Source organism: Cyprinodon tularosa, unplaced genomic scaffold (genome assembly GCF_016077235.1).
Source record: "Cyprinodon tularosa strain WSP-4 unplaced genomic scaffold, ASM1607723v1 ctg446, whole genome shotgun sequence".
In the NCBI taxonomy this organism is placed as follows: domain Eukaryota; kingdom Metazoa; phylum Chordata; class Actinopteri; order Cyprinodontiformes; family Cyprinodontidae; genus Cyprinodon; species Cyprinodon tularosa.
In genome coordinates, this window is record NW_024039170.1 from 57,608 (window position 1) to 85,605 (window position 27,998).

Sequence of the window (27,998 nt, forward strand, 5' to 3'; positions counted from 1 at the left end):
TTTGACACAGAGATGTTGACTTCTTGCATCGATAATTTCACACATTTTTTCCATCTTCATTCGTACTCATTGTATATCTTATTACAAAAACAGAGCTTTAATTTATTGTATTGAGGTCTTTGCGATTCAAATATTGGTTTATTATGGTTTCATAAGCTGCAAATGTTATCTAATTATTCTGGGTGTTCATAGAGCCCAGTAAATAAAGCTGCTATGGTATACCTCATATTTTCTTCTGGTTGGAAATCAGCCGTTATTCCAGTGTAGGAGCAGGTATGATTTATACTAACAGTAAACGGTTTGTCATCTGTTAACCACGGGTGTGTCACACTGAAAGCTGTTATTTGCACCTCAGACAGCGAAGTCCGTCTCAGCATAAGCTGCTTCAGCACTTAGAGGCACAAACTTCCTACAAATCATCTAAAGAAATAAATTTAAAAAATTGTTGATGAAAATAGGTTCACAAAACAGTTAAAGCAATATCAAAGTTTTATTCGTAAAATGTAGTACAGAGAGGAACAGTAGTACAATTCAGACAGAAAAAAAAAAAAAGGAAAATGTAGTTCCATCTTTGAAAACCTTTGATAAAAACGTAAAAAGAGTAACCTGAATTTACTTTGTGTTCGGAAAAAAAGGGCACTGAGGCGCCGCCCCGGGTTTTGCATCATTGTTAAAATCCGAGAGATAAAGAGAAGAGTTGAAAAATACAACCTTTTTTTTTTTTGCAACAGCGTAAAAAAATACAGCTGGGGGAAAAAAAAACCTCTGCTTTACATCTGTAGTGTTTTTGCTTTGTGTGTTTTTTTCCGGTTTTTGTGAGGGTTTTTTTTCTTTTGTTGTTGTCCATATAACAAATACAGCATGAAATCTATTATGATACATCATAGCTTTTAAGTTTCATTCATTACAGTAAAATCAGTAGGATGGTAAATAGTATCAAAAGAACAAACATGGTGAGATGAACGAGCACACGGTGTGAACGGAGAAAGCAAAAGGTTCAAAAGTTCACCACAGTAGGAGGTTTGTGAATGTTTTCCATTAAATCCATATATTCTTCATACATATATATATATATTTATCTCATATATTCTCAACATATATATATATATATATATCCACAACATAACCTCTCCCACTGTGAATTGAAGGTAAAAGTGACACGAAGAGGATGAATATCTCTATGACTTAAAATATATCTTCTTCCACTGAGCGTCAAAAGGAAGTTACACATCTTCGGTATCATTAGCACTTCAATACATACTGTATAATTTCACTGCATACGAACAGATACTGCTGTTCCGAGGTTTAAACCCGCAAACAATCTGTGTTTCTTTACAAAGAAAAAAAAAAGACATGTGCTTGGTGAAACAAAGGAGGAAAACATTAGTGGAAAAGAACAAAAAACATTTTTTTAAAAAGGTAAAGTGAATGATTTTGAAGCGTAAAAATATTTTTTTAAATCTCAGTTACAGACACAAGCAAGGATTTTTGTTTTTCTCTACACTACGCAAGTATTCACCTGGCTTTTCCGCATACATTATATTTAGACAATAATTAATAAAAACATTTTGGTTGGACAAATAGAAATTAACAGTCTTGATTGCATTTTGGAGTCTATATATATATGTATATATATAATATTAAATAACAAAAAAAGGACATCTATTTAAAAAAAAAAGCGACTGGAAGAAAGACAACAGATTTTATATAGTTCCATTCAGACCCGCTTTTGGGGGAAGAGACACAAACATAAAAAGACAACCTTTTCATGAGAAGTAAGTGCATGTCTATGAGGCGCCATAGAGCTTCACTTTTTTGTGGAACAAAGTGTTTTTCTACCTGGCAGACCTTAAAAGAAAAACAAAAATAAACACACACACTTAGAACGACTAATTAAACTGATGACTTTAACAAAACAGGAAAAAAAAAAAATGGAGTTACTTTAGACTTAAAACATCAGGCGTCATGACTTCCTGCGCTTTTCTAACCCCGCCCCATCACAAACCAACGTTCAAGTGATTAGAAATATATATTTGTGTTTTTTTAGCTTTCAACCTCAGTACCAAAAAAAATAAAATAAACAGATAATCGATGTCTATTTAGGTCCTCAAGATGGCAATCACAAGTACAGTTGGTAGTCTTACAAAAAAAAAAAAAAATGGTGTGTGCGTGCGTTAAATTAAAAATACAAAGCTTTAAAACGATGGCAAAAGCATACCTGATAGTCGCCGTAGCACAACAGTGTTCTATAGATTAAGCTGATTACATATGCATAACTGAGTCAGTTTAAGCTTTTATGATTATAAACATCATATATAGCCTGTAGGTCCAGTATTCTGCGACAAGCATTACAGCACCAAACGTTTCATCATTTGGCAAAAATTCAAGCTTTAAGTGAAAGTCAAATGCTTTTGTTTAATAATAATAATAATAATAAAGTGTTACTGTGACGCTGTGATTTGTATAAAGCTAGCAATAACGTTTCCCCTCTTTTTCTAATATTTCCCCACCCTATCTAAAACAACAAACCCAATGTTGTCTTTGTTTCTCTTTTAAGTATATTCAGTAGTTTTTGTTTCCTGCTAAATCTTGGTGTGCGGTCTGTTTGGCACGATATCACAGCCTTTTTTTTTTTGTTTTTTGTTTAAATTAAATCATAAATATGGCTGTGATACATTAGAGTCACAAAACAGATTTTTTTGGTTCCAAGATTTCTGCAGGGAAAGGAAATCAGAACAACAAAAAAAAACGAAAAAACAAAACAGGAACGAATAAAATATTTAGCGCATCTAAACAGCTACAGAGCAAGTATCACTCTACCTGTGGACAATAATGCTCTTCGTCTGTGTGCTTCAAGCAACACGCTTTACGCTTGCTCACTAACACGGAAAAAATGACAACAGAAAAACAAATTATAGCATTTAATAAGACCATAATAAGCTCTTTTCATAAATTAAATAATTAACATATCTTTGTTTAGATGATTGGCCTACCTCAACTTGAATAAAAAGAAAAAGTACAACACCCCACCAAACGCGCACCCCGAAAACAAACAGGAAATAAAAATACATCACCAAAAACCTGATTCATCACAGAATTCGCCATTAGAATCATTCTCTTATAGGCGCTTGGCCCATAGTTGGACATATTATCGTCATAATAAAATCTGTACATCTTGGAGTTCCCACACTGATAAAGCGAAAAAAAAAAAAAAAAAATCATCTTTGTTGTGTACTTGCACAATTAAGTAACCTCGAGGTTTGATAGCACTTTGGAGTTGATTGTTTACCAGCTAGGTTTTGTTTACATTAATATATATTAAACATCAACTTTTTTTTTCAGATTTGTTTCTCAAGCTTTCTTCTATTTCTCAGTCCTCCTCTGGGGCGGCGGCAGCGCTGCCCTCACCCCAGTTTGATTGGTCGTTGTCGGTGGGCTCCTCTCCCTCCACGTCCTCCACTTCCTCCCCGTCGAAGTCCTCGTCGCGAGGAAACTCCATGCCCTCCAGGCCCTCCTGAGTGGCTTGGTGTGAGTCGGCGCAATCGGCGCACACGCCGTAGCGCCGTGACCCGTGGCGGATGCCCACACTGGCTGCAAGCATGAAGATCTTTTTGCAGACCATGCATTTGTATTTTTTGTCTTTCTTGTGCACCTGTGAAAGTGGAAAAAATTATAAAGGGACATTTTCAGATGATTTGTCAGCTAAATTATAAAGACTTCATTTTCATTGCGGTTTTTCCTTAGGAAGCAGTGGGCAGCTGGAAGCAGTCGGAGAGCATTCTGGGGTGAAGGGTCTTAGAGAGGCATTCAGTTTGAAAACACCTCATAAAGGGAGCGGCCATGATATGGGAAGTGAAATAACGCCTCCAAACGCTAATTTCAACCTAACAATAGTTGGCAAATAACACCTGTAAAGCATCAGACTGCAGGCTAGCTACCTGTGTTAATAACCTTCCTATTTAAGCGGATAATAGTTTAAATTTGTTTTCATTTTGATGAAAAGAACAGTAAAGTGTAAAACCAACAGTTTACAAGTATTTTTTTTCTAAGTACAACTGGTGATCAAATGTTTGAAAACTCAAAAATGTTGATAGGTAAACACAAGGTCCAAATGCTACTGGGTTTTATCTGCATTGCAACACTCTTTGGTTTGGAAGCAGTTACTGAGAAAAATAAAATCTTATAAAAAGTTATATTTTCATGAAAAACTTCAGAAGTCATTAAAAAGTAAATGAATTTTGACAGTGGAATGACTGCAGTTCATTTAAGGTAGAAGATTTGGACCTGAGGAACCTTTTTCCAGGAACCTGGGAAGTTCTAGATTCATAATCATGACTACAGAAAACCCCACCACAAGTGCTTACCATGGGGCTCATTTCGAAAGTTTAGACACATTCGGTGCAGATTTCATTTAAAGAAACAATTAAAATAGTGCTGCAGATAATGATTTCTTTAGTAATAACTACTGATTAATTGGCAGATATTTATTTTAACTTGTTGAACTTGTTTACAAGTGACAGAACTACATGAAAAAGAAAATGCAAGTAATTAATTAAATTATTGTTTAAAAAATAAAGCCAGCATATTATACCCAAACATTACATTTCTTTAGTGTATGTTATTTAAAGCAAAGTATGCACCTGCAGCTAAAAAAAAGATGTTTTTACATCAACAGGTCAGAGGCTCAGCCTTTCTGGTTGAAATACTACCAGTTAAGTCCAGCTGCCTCGGTAATGAAGATGGGCCAGAAAGGGGCATTATGGATTCAAACAACATTATCCATATTAGATGGAGCCCTAGCATACCCAGTTGCTTAGCTGTATTATTCTTTGGCTATTTACTGCAAAAAATACCAAATCCATAGAGCAGAACAGAACCGTTCTCTGGCAGGATGTAGAGTTCTGCTGTCTCTGCAGGTTTATGGTGGTACCTGTTCTTAAATGTATTTTTTGCACCAAATTTTTACAGTACAGATCATGACAGACCTACATGTTTACTATGAGATTGTACTTTTTGTTTTTTATGCATTCACCTTCTTTAGAAAAAATATTGGCATCAAATGTTTCCATTTGTTCAAGTGAACTGCAAAACATGTTGCTTATAATAGTTCTGGGGTACGTTTCATAAAGCAGGTTTACTAAAAAGTTTTCTAAATCTGAAAACAGAAACTCTTTCCTGGTTCACAAAGAGTTTCCTAAACCTCTTTTTCAGTCAACGTAATAAGATTCTCCCAAGAGCTAACCTGGTCGGTAGCAGGTTTTCTTCAGTAAACTCAGAGTGTCCTCTCTCCTTACAGCCAATCAGATTGTTTTATTTCCTAATTTAGTCAGATTTTTGTCGTACTTTTGTGCACTTAAAAATATATAATTCACTGTGTCCGTTACACACATTAGGTTTTAAAAACAAACATAGCACATCTGTTTGACGAGGATCTCATTAAAGAATGATCGACACTTTTTCACAGAAAATAAAATATTTATAAGGGGGGAGGATTCCGCAACTCTGTGGAAAGGGCATGAGATTACTTGTTTATGGTTTGTTTAAGCGTGATGGATGGATGGATGGATGGATGGATGGATGGATGGATGGATGGATGGATGGATGGATGGATGGATGGATGGATGGATGGATGGATGGATGATTTTTTTTTAAATATGAGTGAGATGCGGATCATATTATTTTTGTTTTGTTATGTTACCAGTAAATAAAGAACTACTGAAAATATTGTAAGATTACACATAAATAGAGTCATTAATTCCACGGGGGGAAAAGGAATTACTTTAGCGTTAGGATTAGGATTCACTCGATGAGAACAGCCTAATGAGCCTACTGGCACAATCTGAAGACATTCTATGGGCCTGATAGCTGCTAATAACAACCATTAATTCGGGTGATAACATCTGAAGTGCGACTGCAAACACCCACTTTTAAGTGTAAAAGAAGACTGAATCAACAGGAGGAGGGACCCATGATAATTCATGGGTTCTATACATTAGAACGTTTTTAGACTTCATCTTCACTTGCTGCCTGAAGATTTCACCTAAATAGATATGTTGATCTACTTCCATTCAAGAAATAATCCTGTAATATTTTCACGGTAACAGACTACTGCAAGCCATTTTGATCTGTACTAGTTTTACTGAATATGAATTCCTGATACATATACAAACAAAATGACATCCTCCACATCTAGAATAAACATTCTGGATGTCTAGAAATTTATTTCAGATCTCCATATTCCTAATATTACTAGTCTGCATTTGTATTATTTTGACTATGAAGAAATTTATTTCAGATATCATAAATGTGTAAACATTTAAAGATATATAAAACTTAATTCTTAACAGTATAATTTTTTTTTTTTTACTTTCTAAAATTAAGTTTTTGCTACAAAAATTTAATTTATCAAAAATATATTATTACAGTTTGGAGCGTGATTTTTATCAAGAAGAATCTTATTTTAGTGATCTACAAATGGAACAACAGGGAGGAAAGTGCTTTTAATAAATGTAGAAACGGCCTGCCATAGTCCCCTTGAAATAAACTTACTCATTAACTCGAGCAGCAATCTTCTTCTCTGCAGCTGTAACGCCGTTTCTTTCTTCTAAACACATTCTCATTTATTTTATTTTTTTGCATTTCTGCATTAAACTCTCTAGTTCCAGCGAGGTGAAATAGGCACTTCCTGTTGCCTATTGATAATGGCTTTTCATTCTTGTTACGCATGCGCTTAACTCTGAGTGGACCTAGTTAACATGATTGAACTAATTGATAGCAGCTGTTGTGAAACCGAACACTGGGTTCTCTACATTAGGCTAGATCAATTCAGAGTTGCAGATTTGAATCAGAGTTTGTTAAACCTGCTTCGTGAAACGCATCCCAGGTTTGCTCCTTTTGTTCGTCTGTTTGGCATATTTTCAATCCCATAGATTACATCATCGACGGCCTTATTTCTACTCTTGTCTGCAGCAGACGCCATTGATGAGGGCATTCTGTACAAATCCAAGCTTGGAAAACTGGTTAACTTTGAGTTGTAAAACAGAAATAGACACTGCATTTGTATACATAACATCCAGACTCAGTCAAAATAAAGGCTTCAGTTGGTAAGAAGGCAGCGTTTAATATCAACCTACGGTAAGGAAAAGAGAATTTATAAGAAATATTTCCCAATCCTGATAGGTTTTCAATCTTTAAATGTGACTAGGAAATAAGCTCCATGTTTCCAAGGAGGTGCAGCAGGCATTACTACTGCTACAATTGTTTAATTTTAATTCAGCAGGAGAAGTTAGTTTTCTTTCTTAAAAATTATCTAATATTTTTCTGTAAGTTTTATTTTCTGGCTTAAGAGCACCGATCCATTTTTGTACCACTTTGTGAGTGACCCTGCATTACTCCCTGTTTAGAGGAGAACTGATAACCGTCGAATAAGACTGCTTGTGCGCTCACTCCCTCGAGGAAAGCTGCCAGACGCAGAACACAAGGTGGTGTGGAATGAAGTGAGAGGGGCCAAAAATCTGTGGAGTTTGGCAGCGTGGAGGGCGCGCGTCAAGTGCTGGTAAAAAATAAAATAAAAAGGACTGTGTCTGTGTGCGTATGCAGACTCACCAGGGAATGTCTCTTTACGTGCTCGCGGCGGGTGAACAGCTTGCCACAGATGTCGCAGCTGAAGGAGCGCACACCTGAGTGGATGATCAGGTGCCTCTTGAGTGTGCGGCGGTGCTTGGCGATGTAGTTACAGTGCGGGCACTTGAGCTTATTGAGGGCTAGGTGTGAGGCCTCGCCTAAAGGGAGACAAACAGAAGAAGATCAACCAGAGTCCGACTGCATATTCCAAAATGATGCTTTAATTTAAACTATCAGGAGGTTTGTTCAACCCAATAACAAAGAGAGAACAGGACTATTATCATAAAAGCTACATTTTAAGTTTGAAGTCCTAATGAGAAAGGGGTGCATCAGGAACTGATATCCTGTTTATCTAATCAGCGGAGAGTAGAAATGCGGTGACCATTACTGCAAAACCAAACCACAAACTGAAAACATACATTAAACATCATTTGGTCCGAGCTATGGATGGCTGAAAAACTGCTAAGACACAAATTAAATCAATAAATCCTTCTGTGTTCTTGTTGCTATGTTACGGGTGCCCTGCACCCAAAGAGTCACCACTGCCTAATGCTAATGAGGAAGCATGCTATGTGAAAGCACACCTTTTTGTTTCATGTTCCGATTTTGACATTCCGTCATCCAATATATGAGGGTTTTTTGGGGATTTTTTTGTAACAAAAAGAAAGTTATAAAAATGTAAACAGAGAAACGTGTGCATGCTTTATAGGCAACCAGATAATGTGCAGCAAGCCTGCAGGGACGTGTCAGTGAGGACTGTATTGATCCTGAAAATGCTTCCGTGATAGTCTCCATGTTGGGAGAGAGGGGGTAACAGGGCAGATCCCTTTGTTTAGGCCAGAGAGAGCAAAACAGAGGCGTTGTTAAGGTAGCCTGCCAAGGGGCGAGGAGGGGGGATGGTTGATGAGAAGCAGGTCACCTGTGTATTCCTCCTGTGTGTCGGTTTGAAACGCAGCTGAAAAGGAGCTGCTAAAAAGAGGTGCTAAAGCTCTTCATTTGAAGAGAACCGCTTTCTATTCGCTACGTTATCGCATGCATCAAGCTAATAAGTGATCAGAAAAAGGTTGATATCAATGCTTGTTAACAGATGGAGGGAGTTCCTTGATTTTATAAGAAGTTTTTTTTTCTGAAATGGGATTCATGATAATTAAAGGAATCTTCACAATTCCTATTTAAGCTTTTCCATGACATGTTTGATCCAAGATAAACAATGAATCTCCACACATATTATGTGTAGGTGCTTAAAAATTTGGAAAGGGACCTATCAAGCAAGGCTGGTATTGTATCAGACACACACAACAACCATTCATGCTTTTGGCAGCGTGTTATTTGGCTTTTTAATATATAATAACACAAATTCATCTCACTGAAATAATAATTTACCAGTGCAACCAAATTAAACTACTACAGCCCTGTTTAGGACACCCAACACATTTTCCCTCCATCTCTGTTATACATGTTTATTGCTTACTATATAAATAAAACATGTCCCAACTAGGGCTGCAACTAACGATTATTTTAAAAATCGATGAATCGGGCGATTATTTTTTCGATTAATCGATGAATCGGACAAAAAATATTTTTATTTTATTATATATATATTATATTTTTTTCCAAAATAAACATTTTAGACAGAACAAACAAGCACACAAGTACAGGTTGCTCATTAACTGTACTGGTGCAATATGAAAAATAAATGTTTGTGTTAAAACTATGCAAACTTACATGAAAAATGTAGCTGTACATCCACAAAATATAGGCTACTTTGTTTCATTAAGCGCAAAAAAAGGCATTTTTGTTTTCTAAAGCCCCTAACGGGTTCAAACAATAGGTCCCCCCATTTCAACAAATGAGTTTGTTTTTTTTTACTAGAAGAGTTCTGCCTTTTAAGACAGGAAAGTATAGCAGTTAAAGTTGCTACTTGAGAAAATACTGAACCATAGAGATAAAAATAGCCCTGTGGTTCAAATTATAAATTGTATTTGGAATAAAAATGAGAGAACTAGGGGTGTTAAAAAACACATCCTCCAAAGACAGATATTTACATGGGAATGTGGCAGATAATTAATTGACATATTACTGATCTTGCTGGATTTTATCCTTTACTTCCATAAATTGCAGGATCTTCTTTACTTTATCTTTGCCAGAAGATTTAAACTTCAAAAGCCTTGCCCTCATAATTTGCAAGATAATTTATTTATAAAGGCTATTTTAATTATTGTGATCAATTTGCACCGTCAATCCCGGCACATGCGCGCTTCATTTGCAGTCTGGACGCTGAAACAGGCTGCAGCGGGATGCTTCTCCAAGTACATCCTGCGGCTCTGATTGCAGCGATGAGAGAGATTCCTGCGGGAGAACGGGGTTGGGAGGGGGGAGGCGCCCCACGGCAGCAGCTGCCGCTGGAGGACAAGAGTAGGAACGATACATGCTTTCACGTAAGAGTCTCCAAAAGCCGCCAATGACACCGTAAAAAGTCGCCAGATTTGTCGCTAGTCACTTTTTTTAAAAAAATAGTCGCTGGAGGGGTCTGAAAAGTCGCTAAATATAGCGACTAAGTCGCTGAGTTGGAAACACTGCGCACCTGCGGCGCTGACTCGCTCTGCCGTATCTTTTTTTCTTCTTCCCCCGTTTCAGTCAAGTGGCAGTGATAATGGCGGCAGCGGATGACGCATTAATCGCGCGACACAACTAATCGATGATGAAATTCGTTGCCAACGCTTTTAAAAGTCGATTTTTATCGATTTTATCGATTCGTTGTTGCAGCCCTAGTCCCAACCCTTTTCTTGTTTTTACAATTTTAGTCACATTATTTATCGAGTAAATGTTGTGAATTTTCAACATCTAACAATATAAAAGCATAAAATAAAAAATGGTTTATGATTAATAAAAAGAAGAAGAAAGAAAAATGTTCCCAATAAAAAAAAAAGTTGTTCAGCAATGAAACCTGATCCTGATTGGCTAAAACGCTCTGCATTACTGCCACCTTGTGGTAAGAGCCTAATGTTACATAGGACATCACCTTAAGAGGTGATCGCTACTAGATAAACTACGAGCCAGTAAGTGACATTCTCGCCCGCCCTCATTCAGCACAGTTTGCCAGCTTGCTGGTAGGTCTGCTAACATAGATGCTAGTCTTTGGTTAGCTGGGCTACATTGACCTGGTTCTACTTCGTTATATTTTTTTGTAGCTTGAATGTAAAAAAAAATTTAACACCAAGATGAAACTCAGCGCTACGTCTGACATGACTTCAACCTAGTATTCCTATTGATGCAGAATCCTTTAGTGGTGACATTGCAATCATAATCATGTCAAAATTTAAGTATTGATATGCTACTCATTTTTAGTAGACCCTCTAGGTGATCTGTTGCTGCATCATTTTTGAATTTTTGTTTGAGAGAAACTTAATAGTTTTGATGAAAAAGTGACAGTTAAGACCTTTAAAATATTAATATTTGCATAATTTCTCATTTTTTTTGTAGCTATAGTGGTATTGATTAGAATTTAAATAACTAATCAACCCACATTTTCCCATTCGCTTTATAAACGCTTACACAAGGCTCCCACCGGTCTCTAACCTCTAACATGACAGTCACTAAAAATATACATCAGCTGTAGGCATTAAGAGCATTTAATCCACACAGTCCTTCGCTATAGCTGCACTGCACACACTGATCACTGCAGGAATGACTGTAATGCAATGTGATGTACAGCTCCGGTTTAAAGGAATCACAGATTTGCACCAAGGAGGTCTCTAACTTTTTTTCTATTATAAAGGTAAACTAAGTGTGAGCATCCACTCTTGTTGAATACCGTGATGATGGTGATATTAAATATGTTTTTTCCCCATAAATTTAACCCTAAATATCAGCTCTCTGTGATCCTTAGCATCCCATTCACTAACATTCATATAAGCCATTTGTTTATAAAGTCTATTATACTAGCAAATTGAATAATTGTCCTGCAGAAATTACATTGTTAAAAAGAAACTGCATCCAAATCAGTCTTTTGAGATTTAATATAATGTGCAACTAGGACTGGATAGCAACTTAATATCAATAATAGGGCTGAAACAACACTGGAAAAAAATCTAAATCTAGATAAGTAATTTTTTTCTTAAAATAAGTGTATTTATTCTTGGATTGAGGAGGTAAGAGAGACATTTTGCCAATGGAACCAGACAATTTACACTTCAAATAAGAAAACACAATTGCATTGTCTTATTTCAAGTGCATATTATCTAATTATCTTATTTTAAGAGTAAAAATACTAATTCCATTGGCAAACTATCTCATTTACCTACTGAAATTAAAGCTAAATACACTTAATTTAAGGAATTTTTACTTATTTCTAGATCCTTTTTCCAGTGAATTCATCCGATTAATCGATTATTGAAATAATCGTCGACTAATTTAGTAATCACTTAATGGTTAACTGGAGTATAGAGACTCTAAAACATGCCTTTAGCTGACAGAGCAACCCCCTTAGTGCAGAAATTATACCAAGATTGTAAAAAAAAAAAAAATATGTAAACCTTTTGCATTTAAGATAAAAAAAAAAAATTTCAATGTGAACAATGCATAATCCTGAACTCCTAAAGTGGAAAAGTTCTAGTTTCACCTAGTTTAATTTTGTAAAAGTCTACTTTCCGAAACCTGTTGCTATCCGATTATTTATCGGAAAAATTATCGACTAGATATCGACTGGATGAATATTTATTTTTGATTATGTTCATGGTTGGGAATCCAGCTTCACAGCAGAAGGTTGAGCTAAACATACTTAAAATGTGCAGGATCATCTTTGAGCGCACCATTTCACTTTTCTTTCACCAGTTAACCACAGTTCTTCCAGACGTCCACACTTACTTTCCCTTTTCCTCATCATATTCTCCTTCTTTCCCATTGCCTGGCTTGCCACAGATTTGCCTGTTGTGTCTAAAAGTGGCTCGCCGCAGTGACCCAGACTGACAAAGCTCATTGGCTAATTTGTGTCAGGTGCAGCCTGGTCACATGCACTCTGGACGGCTTTACCATATTAACAGGAGAAGCGGCGCAAGTGATGTTAGACACCGTCGTCGGACATGCGGTAATTTATAAATGTTTCAAATCAGGTTGGGTCCAGATTAGCCAGCAGGTGGGTCCGGATCACGGTCCAATAATCCGTGACTTCTGCCCTAAAGCATCAAAGTTTTCAAAAACATTAACAGTTTATTAAATCTCAGACCCATCAGCACACATTTACTGTAAATGTTGAAGAGATGAGAAAAGACGATGAACAGGAACCATTGTCACACGACATGAACAAACGGTTTCTGCCTTTCGGTTGCAGCACCGGTTAGTCGGGGTGACATAATGTCATGTCTGGATGTAGGTTCTGAATTTCAAGGTGAATAGAAAGTTGTCTTAGCAAAACAATGCTGATGCTTTTTGAGGTCGTTTTACACCAAGCACTTTCTAAAAACATGGACAACGGAGACAATTTTGGTTCTTACCTGTGCTTTGTATGATTATTTGAACACCATGAGGCAGAAGGAGGCCCATGGTTCATTGTTCATGTTTGCTCTGCTGTGTCAACTAACAAAGCACTGGAGGAAATGTTCCCCCTGAGATAATGCCGTGTTTTTAGCTGAGGGATATTTTCTTAAGATTAACGCCTTTAAAACCAGTTTAACTACGACAGGACTTAATGGTTTAAAGGAGATGGGTGTAAAAGTGAGAATCAAATCTGTTAAACAAAAATCTTTCAGGATTTACTAATCGAGCTTTGCTCGCAGATTAAGCTGTACTCTAGAGATTGGCACCTTACCATTCTCCCAGGACTCCCCTTGCTGTAAGTCTTGCATGATGCTATACTGGATCTGATTGGCCAGCTCTGGGAAAAAGGGAAGGAGGGGGACAAGGGGGGAGGGAGGGAGAAAGAGAGATGAGAGGTGGGTGAGAGCCTGTGGGGGATGCACACCTCATGATGTTCTGTGTACACAGCAGCCAACCACCCCCGCTCGACACAAAGGAGGTTCCAGAGAACAAAACAGGCAAACAGAAACTCATAAAGCCTACTGTATGTAAAGCGGCGGTTCCCAAGACAGCAACAAGCTAACGAGGTTTCTTACAGGGTGGGGGTTAATTAGAGAATGACAGGGTAGAGCCTTCACACCGGCTCATCTTACACTCTGCTTTTGTAAGCACCTGTAGATCTGTGAGTATACCCTTCGTAAAGCATCGGCTCTTAGAGCCCATTAAAGACACACCCCTATGAGAGAGTGTGTGCGTGTGTTCCTGCTCCCTAGGTCAATATTTGGAATAGTGAGGACAGCCCTAGTGCATTAGAGTGGATTAGAGAATGAAGGGACTGCCCCTGGCAGCTTTGCACCTCTCTGGGACTGGGGGGGTGGGGGGTTATTGTGTATGGGTGTGTGCACTTTAGAGGTCGGTGCTCATGCAAATGCCCACCTGCTCTAGGTGCCTGGGCAGATACAATCCTTTAAACAATCCAACAGTCCTGTTGGGAGCAGTCATAGGAACTCCCCAGTTCTAAGTGTTGGTGGTGGGCTCAGCGCAGCGACAGTAAAATCATTTTAATCCCGTAAACCATTTTTAGCTGCACTTGTCTATTAAAACTAAGTTTTTAGTTAGCAATTGTCTGCCTTTTTTGGGTAGGGTTGAAGAATAAAGCTTCAAAAACAAGATTTCATCAGAATAACAAATATCCTGATGTCACCAAGATATCAATAAAGATGTCAGACGTTCTCAATCCTGCAGGTCTCTAATCACCATAACCAGATTAAGGATGCAAGCCCCTAGAGCTGAAGATGCAAAATACAATCGATTGCTAGCTACACTTCATCGCCAAGGTTTTCAGGCCTTGTAGTCATGAAAACGGAGCAGCGCAAATCAAACTGGAGCTAAATGAAAGCCAAAAGCATGAGATCACAACTTCAGACGGAAGCATGCAACAGAGACGTTAAACTTAGGCAAATACAGCAAAACAAAAAGGCACTTTTCAGTGAAAAATCTTCCCCATCAGCTAAAAGGACTAAAATCTGTCTAACATTTAAAAAGATGCTAGACCTCCTCACAGTGATGTCACTGTCATGAATCCTTTAAGCAACTGAAAACAAAAGGGAGAGAGGGAGAGAAATGCTGTCACAAACTGTGAACTCTGAAGTAACGTCATGTCTGAAAATGGAACAAGACAATTGGGTTGAAAAATAACATTAAGTGGGTTACAAGTCCTCCACAGCAGGAAAGTGGCTTCAGTTATACTGAGCTTAGGCTTTTTATCACCAAGGGCATGTAACAGTTTATGGGACCAGACAGGAGTTTATTTACCCTTTGCATGCTGGGAAAGTGTGAATTACCACACGCACATTAATGTGATTACGCATCAACATCTTGTCCAAACTTAATATAGTTTTAAAAAATCCCCGTAAAGCGAGTAATGGCGATGCTCTGCTCCAAGTAAAATTTATCTTCTCCAAGAGAACCTGACAGCCTGTCTTGCCAAGAAGACCCTAAGGAGCACTTAGAAAGGATTCTAAATGAATTGTTTGGTACTAAAGGGAAATAAAAGAGACCTATAAGACAGAGCTACAGACAGGTCACATATAATCTCCACTAGGAAGGCTGTTTTTATAGTATGTGATAAAAAAAAATGTAATAAAAAAAGATAATTTGAATCAAAGTGCACAAGTAAATTCAAATTGCTTTTGATGCTTACAAGAGAAAACATTATTTTTACTAAGAGCATCATTAATGCTTTCTTTTTTCAGCACTCGCAGGGGTTAGCAGAATATGGGTGATTTTTACTGTCAGCGATTGTGGTGAAGAGGAAACAACTTTATATTTAAAATTAAATGCTACACTATTGGAAAACATAACCCTGCTTCATAATGAGACCACATGGTAGAAGGATAGAAAACAGTGCCTAGAAGTCAAAGTAGTTGAGGCAAACACTGAAAAACCAAATCTAACCACACACAAAAAATCTCCCCAATTCATTTATTAATCCTAAAAAACTATTTCTGTTTCTGCTGTTGTCTGAAATATTGGTTATATTAGAGATTATGCCTGATTAAACTAAACTAGTAAACAGCATTCTGCAGATGGAACCTATTTATCAGCATCCAAGAACCACCAGCACACACTGAAGCAGGGTTAGTCTGAAGCAAACGTGCCACATGAAGAAAAAGGGGAAGGAAATTCACCCTTTTTTTTAAAGCTAGTTTGCACTGTTTGTCGTGTCGTTCCAAATAGGTTTAAAAGCTGTAGTAGATCTGTTCCCTGTGATGGGAAGATGTTATCTTGTGAATTTGGAAAATATTCCTAACAGTGTTACTATGAGGATAACATCCCCAGATGTAAGAGATGTAATGTAAAGAAGTATACAGTTTTCAGCAGGGTTTCTCATATGAGTAGCTGGTTCCTAAAAAGTTTATTCCCGCTAGGCGACTTGGAGCCGACCGACGTGTTGCAGCTTATCCTATCAGGCGACCGTCTCTACACTAAAACGGACACTGTTCAGCTTAGAAAACATTTCTATAAACTCCTTACCAACACATCATTTTACTCCAGCACCTTTAAAAAAAAATCTCAACTTCAACTCAAACCAGAAATTTTTGCACAATTCTCCTTTTGAACTTTTAAGGCAATAACAAATAACTTCCAAACCCATCTAGGGGAACACATCTCTATGAACTTGTAAGTTTTTCAGCTTTTGAATATCATTGATATGCTATAAAGGAACAAACACTATTTTAATCCAAGTGGCGTTTATTTGACTACCAGCCTATACGTCTGAATCTTTAATTGGGGGGGAATGATCAACAACAACAAAAATAAGTTAACCGAGTTTAGCACCTACAGTTTGTGAAGAAAAGATGACTTGGACCTTATCAAACCTAAAAAAAAAGACTTCCCCACTCTTCCAGTAGGACCAATACAACACACTGGACCTCTTCATGCACACGCATTACTAGAGCCAGAGGAAGAGTTGGAGGCACTAAGAGCATTCAAGTGCATTTAGGAAGGCCTGGGGGAGCAACAGTTTCCCCTGCTTCCTTCATTATCCTACATCAGGGAGGCCTTTGCTCTCAAACACACTGAAAGCAGTTCTCCATTTCTACACACCCTTTGTGCCGCACACACATCTCCTCCCTCTGTCCATACCACTTCACTTAATATGCGATATTATTACAGGCTAAATGGGACAGGCCGAAGGAGGCGGTTTGAGCAAGGAGATTACCAAAGGCACTGAATGTACATGCGGGATGTGATGAGCAGACCAATATAAAGATAAAGTGATATAGGAAGGAAGGATAAGTGTACAATGACAAAAAGAATATCTTATCAGCAAAAAAAAAAGGCCTAAACACTAAAAACATGGCTTTTAAATAACATATTTTATACAGAGGGGCAAATAAACCAAAATAAACCTCAGCAGACGTTCAAAATACATACAGCGTCATGCAAATCAATAAATGTCTTAAGAGATCTCCCCCAAACTACAACGCAACTGCAAAATGAACCATACCAGCATTACATCACACAATCAGGGTTACATTTAATAAAATCCAGCTAAGATAAAGTAATAATTGGAGAAAAAAAAAGTCCATTAATAGCAGAAAGTAGATGGGACAGGGAAGGTATCCTGCAGGTTAACAGGCAGTTAGCACTGCCAGACACATGAACCGGTTCTATTATGATTCCTGACCACCTTTGCAGAATCAGTCACAACACTTGAGAAGCATAGTGTTATAGAGTAGGAGCACAGCACCCTAACATCGACTTTTATTGCTAATTTCCTGCTGTTTTAATGAGAATACCCTAAATGTGTTGACTCTTTTATAACCCTTCATTCCTTTAACAACATTTTTGAAATTCTTGTATAATCTGCACAAAAAAAGAAGATACACAAAACGGCACAAATCTCAAATGTTAGTCTGCATGACATACTTCTCTGACCCTTCTGTGACCTCGGCCATTGTTAATCTTTAGGTACTGGAAGCTTATGTAGTGGAGGCTACTTAAACATGCAAAGGACATTAAAATAAACACCCTGCCTTTCCTGCTGTCTCTTTCCAGAGCTCCTCATTCACAGATCAGATGTATAAATATGACCAATCCAAACCTGTGCAAAATATATACATCCTCACAGGTATATATAATAAATATGCGAGTGATTTTAATGTTTCCAGGCTACAGTAAAAAGATCCACCTACTGCAGTCCAAGGTAACAACTGGTGAACCAATAACAGGGCGCTGTAGGCCAAGGCCCACTGATACACAATCAGAGCTGCGCCGTTCGATGATAACATTTAAGCTGTTTATTGATACGAAAAGATGTCTGAATACTAAGAGCATAAAGCTGTGCAGTTTAAGGAGCTTTAAGCTGCAAAACAACCGTTCCTTATGTTTTTTTTATTCTATACCACCCAGATCCTAATGTCAATATTGTTTCCAATATTTTATAAAATAGAGTGTTTAGGAGTGAAATATTTACCAATGTGTGTTTTATTCTTCGTTTTAACAAATCTTGAAAGTTGGAGTTTGACCTGATAAAGCAGATGCAAGATTTTTAACTGACTTTTTGGAGAATACTCAATTTTCTGACCCCAAAAAATTGAAAGAAATATGAGCATCAATGTTTTGTCTGGCATTGACTGGACCCATCACCACAGCAGCTGTATAGGAAGAATAACTCAAGTTTTTAAGTGGAATTGAAAGATGAAGGAAGAATTAAAATACCATTTATAGCAAAGATACTTTTATATTTCTTCGAATTTTGTTAAAACTTTGTTTTATTTCTCAGCTTCTAACTTGAAGGATTTCTCGTTCTGAGAACAACTTGATGCCAGACACCACCCAGTGACCCAGTGGAGTCATACGGCTCAGTGTAAACTTTGACCTACTCGTTATTAGATGTGCAATTATGGCTTAATGGCGTACAGTTCATACTGTGTGAAACAGAAATGCCCCACTCAAGTTATGTGTTGATCAGAGTTCACAGAAAACAAGTTTTTAAATGTTCATCCTTACCAGCATTTTCTGAGAGTGAGGAGAAGTCCTCTCTGGGATAGGAGGCCGGTGGCTGGATGAACATCCCCTCATCGAATCCCTCTTCCGGCTCTGGCTGGAAGTTGTAGACGAATCGCCTTGTGGTGGTCTGTTTTTTCCTCCGCCCACTTCCCGCAGCAGCATCCGTCGCCTCTCGCTTCATCCCGGTGGGTGCTGCCGCGGTGCCACCCGCGACCGGCTCGTTCCAGACGAAGACCTGCGTCTGGTTACTCGTCGCCCGGATGTCGTTGGTCTCTGCAGAATCAGATGAGGTGTCGTTGTGGTGGGTCCAGTTCCCGGAGGCCCCAGGGGTCACAAGGGCACAGCCCTCGCCCCCAGCCGCCGTCACCTCTACGTCGCTGGTCTCCTCCTTCACCCTACCGTTCACATCATCTTCATCAATTGCATCCTTGCCCTGGTTGCTGCTCGCCTTGATTGATAGCTTTGAAAGGATACTCGTGGCCCAAAAGTTGGATGGTTTGCGGTCCAGCCCTTTCTGTCCATCTTTGGCCACCGTTTGCCTCTTGTTGTAGTCCACCACCACCGAATCAGGAGCCTCTTGCTTAATGCTAATATTCAGGGCATCCTTTATAAAAGCCCTGCACGACTGCACAACCTCCGTCATCTGGAGGTAACTCGCAACAGTCATCACCTCAATGGCATTTTGGCTTGTGAGCAGCAAATTTCCCGAGTAGAGAAAGTCGAGGATGACGGAGAAGCCCTGCACGGCAGCAATGTCAAGGTGTGTGACAGTGGCTTGGTCCTGCGCCTCGCTCTTGGTCAGACAGTAGAGAGTTTTGAAGTAGCGGCTGCCCGCCACCAGGATGTTCTTGTGTGCGCGGAACACCTGGCCTGAGACGACTATGTTGACATCACAGAGGATGCCACTTTTACGCTGTTTGTCCAACTCTTGCAGAAGCTGGTAACAGTAGGAGTTTTCGTTGGGCTTGTTGCGATAGTCGTCCTCTGAGCAGTTAGTGGAGGGGCTGGTGTTGTCGGATGGTCTCACAGTCTCCTTATAGCAGAGAGGGGGAAGAAAGGAAAACATTAGTGGAGAAATTTTGTTTAAAAAGCAACAGTTTTTTTTTTTTTTTTACAAAATATCAAAGAAAACTAAAACTGCAATTTAACAACAAAAATACACCTGAAACAGCCGCTCACAGCGTTCTATAATATACATTTAAAGACAGCAGAGACATCTAGAATTAACATTAAAAAATAGGGAGGATTAATTTATATTCACCCAACTTTTTTTTTTATAATTTTATCTCGTAATCTCAGTATGCATCATATTCAACAGTATTATTAAACCCCGAATTAACATCTTGCAGAAATATAGAGACAGAAACAGGTTTTATCAGTCTGTTTACATACACTGGAAATATGCACACACATCCCCTTGGCTCCCTATCCGACACCACTGCACCTGCCTTAAAGAGGTGAAACAGGTTCAACAGGCTACAGTTAAGAGGGGGGCAGGTAGGAATGAGGCAACGAAAGACATTACTTTAAGGCTTGGCCGTAAACAGCCGTATAATCAAATCGTTTCCTCAAACAAACTTTAACCTCAGAGCACAAGATAAAAAAAAAAAAAAAAAAAAAAAAAAAAAGAAAATACATGCCTTCATTAAGAAGTTATCTAACAGTTTAACTTGTGTTTTTTTCCTTCATGTCTTTCAGGTATTTATGCTTAAATAAATATTTTAAAACCTTTCCCAAAAAAAAAGGCAGTGAACATGTTCAAACTTGCTTCATTTTGCGATTGAAATCAGAGATCGGGGTTAAAGTGATAACAAAGATCGGCTTTCTTGGATACTTTTCAATAGACGTTTGACTCCTGAAAAGCTTTTTTTCCAGGTTGAGTTAAGAAGAACTGATAAGGCCTTATATGATTCATTTAGGAGGAGGTCTAACAACTGTTTTAAAACAGAAACATGGGAGAAAAGCTGGTAAAGACCTAACCTGTAACACATCAAACTCATCCTGGCATTCATACAGCAGGATTAATGGGTAGATGAGTGGCGCTGGGGTAAATAGCCAGCATGATATGCTTCCTAAATACACCGCATCATTACAACCCACAAAGGTTGGGTTGTAGTGAATCCTTAAGTGCTTTTACAACAATAGAAAGCTTTTTTTAAACAGAAGGACACATGGGGGGAGGGTTTGTTTGTTTTCCTTTTTTTGGTTTTTCCTACATAATACACACAAGCGAAACATAGATCTCTGGCTCATTTTCGAATTGCACAGCAGATGTCCTAATCCAGAATAATTCACATTGCTCTGGCCCTGCATTTTTGTCCCCACCCACAACCATTGCTTGCATGCGCACGCACGGGAAAAAAAAAAAAAAAAAAATCAAGCTGCCCACACGTACACACAGCTGGGGTTTTGGGCCCTCGTAATTCAGATTAAATCCATTTCTCAGAGGTCCCCACCCAGCCCCCACCTACCCACCACCCACACTCCATCCACACTGCAGCTCTTGTCCAGGGCAGCCTGGGCACAGAGGGCTGTATGGAGGGGAGGGGGGGGGAGCTTATCGGCCTCTGCCACAGCTGGAGGGGGGGGAGAGAGATGCAGAGATGGGATAGAATAAAATGAGAGTCAGGATGAGGGAAGGATGATGTGAGTGGAGGTTGGGTGGCTGAGCGGATGAAAGAAAGAATGCAAAGACAAACTATTAGAGACTACAGATATATGTGCAAAGGTTTGTGGGATTAACATTTCTAAAAAAAAAAGTTAAAAAGAAAGTAGTAGGCGAAGAGAGAGAAATGAGAAACTGTTGGTGCGCAGATAACCGACACGTGCTAAAGGGCAGTGATTCAGAGAGGCGAAAACCTGAGCTTTTTGATAACAGGCAGAGAAGAACGATTGAAGCAAAGGGGGACAGAAAGCCAGCGTGATAGGGAAGGAGTTGTTGGGTCACCCCATTTTAGCATTCACAATGGCTTTTGCTCTCCCCGAGGCTTATTGTTCACTCACTGTGGGCCTTTGTAAAAAGGCTTGGCACTCAACTCTCTTATTACACTGCAGCTCCTACTGACAAATGCAAAAAAGGAGCCCTGGTGCATGTGGGCGAGTCTGAGAGGTTGAACAGGGAGGATGAAAAATTATTCCATGATCTACACATCAAAGCCTCTGGAGGGATGCAGTCATCCTGTCGAGTACTACAGTTGAATATATATGCATGGTGAACTGAGAGATCGGCTGGTTAATAGAACTGGCTCAAAAATCGGATCAGTAAAACCACCATATCCGAAGGCTATCGGATAAAAGCAAAGACAACTCTTCGGTGAAGAAGTTATTACTGTATTAAGAGGAGTAAAAGTTAAGCATTTACAATACAGGGTGTATTTAAAAAGTTATCTTGAGGTAGCAGAGATACAGAAGCCTTTTTAAAATGTATTGGCCGACAAATCTGTAATACTTATGCCACGCCGGTGGGAGACAGACTGCCACTGCCACACGGGTAAAGAAACACAAATGGGAAGAAGTAGGATAGAAACAATGAACGCTGGAGAGATGGGCGAAAACGTGTTTTTAATCGACCAAGAAGAAACAAGACATTAATCATTAACGTAAAAACCACAAACCTTTGTGAAAATATTGAATCTAAAATACCCATCCTCACACAATGTGGAAATGTTAGCAGACATCTGGAAACCTGATACATTCAGCATTCTCAAATGCAGGCCTGCAAAGCTAGGTGCTAAGATTTATTATTTTCAAGATGACTTTTCTCCAAAAAAATACTATAAAAGTATTTTTTTGTGTTGAACCACATGCAGGGTAAAAACCTCAGGGATGGATAAAAATAGAAGCACTGAATGCCAATATTATATGCTCCATACAGAATAAATTAAATCTATTAAACCCTTCCCCTGCTGTCTATGCTTAGATCAAAATGGAACCATCATTTTAACTACAAAAATCCTTTGCCTCTGCTCCCAAAACACCAGGATGGCTGGATAAAAATAAAATATTTCATTTGTAATTCTACCTCTTAAAGAGAAATCAGACTCTGCATCAAATCTGCTATGAACAGATTTTAACTCTCATCGAAATTCTGAAGCAGCAGGGGAAAAATGTGTTTTTTTACACCTTAAGCTACTATAATGTCCTACAGCCTCTGTAACTATCCTGGTGCTGGATAAGTTGCTTCAGCATCAGCGCCAGCATCCCTTCTCCAGATGTGCCACGTATGAGCTGAGAGCTTACAGAAAGCAGGAGATGAACCCTGTGCAGCAGATGCTAGAAGCTGAGAGAGAATGCTGGGACCAAATCTACCTCTGCCAATAGAGACGTGGCCAAGTCTTTAAGCAACAAAGATAAAAAATTTGGACTAATGAAAAATTTTTTTTTTCATAAATAGAGAAACCCAGATGCAAGGGGCTGGGCAAGATTAATACTTTTTATCTACGTTAAAGTTGAATTTTTTTTTTTTATCAGTTATATGCTACCAAAAAGCTGGTTATTTACAGGTGCATTAACTAAATCAAGATGGCCTTAAACGTAAGCTCAGCACCACAGAACCAACACTCAAAGAAGTTCACTTCTACTTCAAGAAAGCAGACAGCAAACCCAAACAAACCACGAAGCCCAACAGATAGATTAGAAACTTTTAGACACACCATGAACACAATCATGTGACACAACTCTTGTCTGCCTGAAACATAAAGACCCACAGGAGCCACCTTTGTGTACCTTTAACACACACATCAGCCTCTATTTGAACACTCGTACCCCCACCACCCATACATCCCGTCCCATGACTAGCCCAGCCCTGAGGCCATCTTCACCACTCCACTAATTCTACTGCATCCTTCGCTATGCCTGCTCATGCTCGCTCAGACCCCCCCTCCACCCTTCTCACCCGACCCGTCTGTTCCCTAGATGCTAGAACAATATCGCTGTGTGCATTTCGCCCAAGGTGTGGGAGGGCTGCACCGAGTGTCTCCCTGAATCCTGACGATGCAAAAGAGCGGTGGTGGTGGGGGGGTGCCACAAGAAAGGGGCTTTTTAACAAGAGGAATTCTCCCTCTGGGTTCACCCCACCCAAGCACCCCTGACCTGTGGCCCCCAATAAACATCCCATCTATCTGCTAGGCACCACGCTAAGGCGGACGCGTCTTCTTCTCCATTTGGGGAGACTGGCCTCATTATGAGTAAGTGTTTGTCATAACCAAATTTAGGGTGTGTGAATATGACTTAACAATTCCGAAAATATCTGAATTTCCTTTCTGAGAATTAACTGCAGTGATCTTATCTCACTAACATCAAGACCAGCAAAAAAAAGTGAGGTTTGTTAAAATATAAAAGCAGTTTTTATTCTAATCTGCACAGAGCATATCTTATGAGCCGTGTGTTAAAACAAAACAAAATGAAATGCATAAAATTGCTTGAAAAAAAGGGTTGGGATGATTAGAGAGGCTAACAGAAACATGGTTAAAGAAGAGGTTGGGTTATGGAATTAAAGTAACAGGCCTTAAAAACACAGGGCTCTATGCAACTTTGTACACACTTTATTACTCTTTAGAGGGAACAATAGCAAACAATAACACATCAAACCAATGATGGCTTTCTAAATATTTAGGTAAAAATATTCAAATTATATTAAATTTCAGAAAAGCAAGGGGTCTACTTTTGCCCTTGCTTAACCTTTCAAAACAGTAGCAGCATAGGAAGAATTAAGAACAACAGTCCCTTTTTCCCCCCAAAGATACCCACATTTACTACAGCTGCCTGGGTGCACCGAGGCTAATCGAGTTAGCTTTAACAAATGCAGCCGAGGCCTGACTAACATCAGGAATGAGTGAAGAGAACAAGACGTGGTCTCATAACGCTATAATTCGCCTTTAATGTGCTGCTCCACAATGCTGTCCAACTTATCATACTCAAAAACAAATAAATACAACGCAAATTAGTAATAGATCGTTAATAACTTCAGGGCAATAAGAGTTGAACTACACAAATTAAATGCAGAACCAGGACTTAGTTGTTCAGGAGATTCTGTAGTTGTGTCTGGGGTCCCTGTTGCTAGGGAAAAGCCACACCAAGCCCCTAATCCACTCTTACTGCTCTCCTTACCAATTAGGGATGTGTACAAGTTAGCGGATGACTTTAAGTAATTCTGATTAGGGACTGCGTGTACAAAGGAAGGGAACTAAATGTAGTAGTGAAATCCTCTCTGCTCACAAATTAGAGTCAAATAAGACCCTGATCTTAATTCTCCTGACAGCTCAGGCCATTGTCAGAGCATGAGGCACTACATGATCATGTTGAAGGAACAGTAAATATGGGCACTGATAGGTGAATCAACATTTCAAACAGAGCAGCAAAGAGCTTGCTTATATGAGGTCGAAGAAAATTGACTGTCAGTGTGCTGCCTCTGCTATAATAAAATTAAGAAACCAATAAAGAGACCTCATGCATATCAGCAATTAAATACTTAAACTATAAAAGAGGCTCAACTTTTTTCCCCCAGTTAGTTGCATTTAGTATGAGGATACTGACAATAAATGTCTCCTTCTTTCAATCTTAGGGTGACTAACTAATCTTTATAGCCTGACATAAAAAGGAAGAAATCTTAAAGTCAGTTAGCATACAGCTCTAACACATCAGGAGGATTACCCTCAAAAGATGAGCATATCTTCTATGTAAGCTGGTTGGTGTTCAGTACTGATCATGTTTACCTGTACATGGGACTTTTAAGATGCGGGTCTTTTTTTTTTTTCCATTCATAGTACATTGTGGGGAAATATTATGGCTTAACATGGGTCCATCATCATTTCTTAAACTGGGCTGAGAAGCAAACTAAAACATGTAATACAGTTCTCAGACAAAAGACGACTTTGGAAATAAGTCAAATGTTTTACATCACATTCTAGCTACTTTTATAGCTATATCTAGAATTTGTGAAAATTCAAAGCAAAAAAATAAAATTAAAAATATTAAATATGCAACCCTTGTTATGAAGTTTGTGCTCCAACTAACAAACAAAATGACCCAGACTCATTACTACTTTGCTTAACTAATATTTAATTGACCAACCAAATGGAAAATTCAAGTCTCTAGCATAGATTTAAATGTTAAAGAATAAAAATTAAAGATCTGAGTCAATTGATGCTGTTATTACATGTTTACTAATGATCCACCAATCAGCATGAAAATTTCCCCTTGATTGATCCTAAATGTTTGTTATTGTTTTTTTTTTATCTACAGCAGAAGTTCAAACTGTTGCGAGGCACTTTGACATTTGTCTATGAAAATGTGTTTGTTTATATAAACTTGTTGTACTTTAAGTCTTTAAAAAAATGGTATTTGGTAGCTTGAAAAAAAAAGAATTTAACCAATGCATCTTTTATGCCATCATCACTTGTATAGAGAGGAAAGAAAATGCAGTAGTATAGCAGTGGACTGGTGATGCTGTGCTACTAGATTACTAACATCTATTTCACTGATTCCTCCCTATTGTAAAGTGGCCTCTGGGTAAAGCAAGCTGTCAGGCTCTGGCCAATATGATTTACTCCCCTCCTCTTGTTCAGCCTTGCAAGTGACACCATCTATGGATTTTGGGGGGTCATTCTCGCACAATGCCTCTAATTTAGCTCCCTAAAGGGAGAAGTAGGAGGAGGCTGGAGGAGGAAGAAATGCAGCAAAGGTCACCAGTGACTGCAAGGCAGGGGAGTTAGCATAAGGGGCGGAGGGGCTGGGTGAGGGGTGCGGCTCCCCAAAGGCTGTCAGGGTCGAGCTCTTGCCATTGCTTGACCTCTAAGCAAACCAGCAATCAAGAAAAATGCCAATAAAACAATACTTAATTCTATAAGACACAATTATCACATTATTATTTTTTATTATCACTACATATACTGCGATGCCTTCAACCTGTGGTGTAGCAGGTGGAAAACAAGAGCAGGTGCAACTTTTCTTACATTTTAAACGAAGAAGTTGCATTTTAAACAGTAATATATATATTTTAAACCATTTACAAGTGTTTTCTGTCGTTGCAGCACCTCGCCACCGTTAATGACCATCTACCTTTAGCTACACAGCAACGCCTAGGCGGCTAGAAAGCTAAGCTAGCTGAAAGCTAAGCTAAAAAAGCTAAACAATTAGCAAGGGAAGGGATTGGGAAGCTTATGTAAAAGCCTATTTTCGCGTTAGGTTTTTACTTTACAAACTGTATCGATCAAATTGATACCGAATACAGAGTTTGACAGTTGTCTGACAGGTATTTCATGTTCGGTAGGTAAACGGAAGCGGAGGCAGCTAATGTTACCTGTTTGGTGGGGTCATTTCTCCCGTGCTCGGAAGACAGGTGATGTCTCAGCAGCAAGGCCCGCTTGTAGTTTCGGGTCCCTTTGACGAGCTCGTCGCTGTTTTTAGTGGCAATGTTGTGGCACCAAGAACAAGACATGAGTCCGGTCTCTTGGCAGAATTTGAGCCATGGGAAATCTTGCAACCACGAAGCGTTGAACATTGAGTGTTTCTGAAGCAGAGTCTGCGGTCTCATCTCCACCCCAGATTTCCTGGAAGCGGTCTCGGCTCCCCTCGCAACGCTCCGAGACTCTTGTCCTTCTTCGGGGTTGTTGGTGGGACCGTTCCCGGCTGTCAAGCTATTCCCCTCCCTAAACCCGTTGTCCCCGTCACGATCGTCCCCGGCTGCCAAGCTGCCCCCTTCCGGGTCCTCTTCCTCCTCAGCTTCGGGCTCCGTGCTGTCGCTCACAGACCCCTCCACTCTCTTCTGCGACGGTCCCTTCGTCCCCAGATCCCTGTCCTCCTCTTGATCCAGCATATTCCCGTTAAAATGTCGGTCTTGACAGGCCGGGGCCTCCCAGCTGTTACAGTTCCCCCCACCGATGCCGCTGGAACCCGTTAACCCAGCTGATCCACCTCCTCGGAAAGCTAAAGACCTGCGATTCCTCTCACCGGACATTTTTTTTTCCCTTCTTTAAATATATTACTATCTTCACTTTTTTTACAGTTCCTACCCTACAACGAATAAACAGTGTATTTAAAAGCGATGTCTTTCCCCGAAAGAGATGGCCCCGCCGTCGTTTGTTTTCTCCGCCTGGCTCTCCCGGTGAGAGTATGTAGGTTATGCGGAAATAAATAAAGGTTTTAAACGCATAATGAATTTCAGGGTTCTCGCTGCGTCCGCGCAGGCCCCGCAGAGGTCGAATGGCAACGACTTCCTCCCCACAATGCACCTCGACCAGTGCGGGGGGGGGGGGCTGAGGAGGAAGGGGGACGGCTTTAAAGAGAGATGGGGGTGCTGCTGATCTGCAAGGGGTCCTTTGTATTTTAAGGCTGCACCCATT

At 39.3% G+C, this 27,998-nt stretch overlaps 1 protein-coding gene across 2 annotated transcripts; it reads right to left on the reverse strand.

Moving 5' to 3' along the window:
- Positions 1 to 471: 471 nt before the first annotated feature.
- zbtb10 (zinc finger and BTB domain containing 10) lies at positions 472 to 27,891 on the reverse strand. Of its 2 annotated transcripts, XM_038300312.1 has the most exons (5): positions 26,957 to 27,890; positions 18,658 to 19,690; positions 13,430 to 13,495; positions 7,606 to 7,781; positions 472 to 3,652 (listed from the first exon to the last, which is right to left on the reverse strand). In XM_038300312.1, exons 1-5 carry the CDS (start codon positions 27,611 to 27,613, stop codon positions 3,371 to 3,373), a joined length of 2,214 nt encoding a protein of 737 aa, XP_038156240.1. In that variant the 5' UTR covers positions 27,614 to 27,890; the 3' UTR covers positions 472 to 3,370. The 2 variants fall into 2 exon arrangements, with proteins under 2 accessions (XP_038156240.1, XP_038156242.1); XM_038300314.1 differs by lacking the exon at positions 13,430 to 13,495 and having other exon boundaries at positions 26,957 to 27,891.
- Between the last annotated feature and the right edge of the window lie 107 nt (positions 27,892 to 27,998).

Coding starts and splice junctions, on each gene's coding strand:
- zbtb10 (XM_038300312.1), bottom strand. CDS start 27,613: ATGTCCGGTGAGAGGAATCGCAGGTCTTTAGCTTTCCGAGGAGGTGGA. Junction 13,496..18,657: donor CTCACTCTCAGAAAATGCTG/GTAAGGATGAAC, acceptor CCTTTTTCCCAG/AGCTGGCCAATCAGATCCAG. Junction 7,782..13,429: donor AGGGGAGTCCTGGGAGAATG/GTAAGGTGCCAA, acceptor GTCTCCCTTTAG/GCGAGGCCTCACACCTAGCC.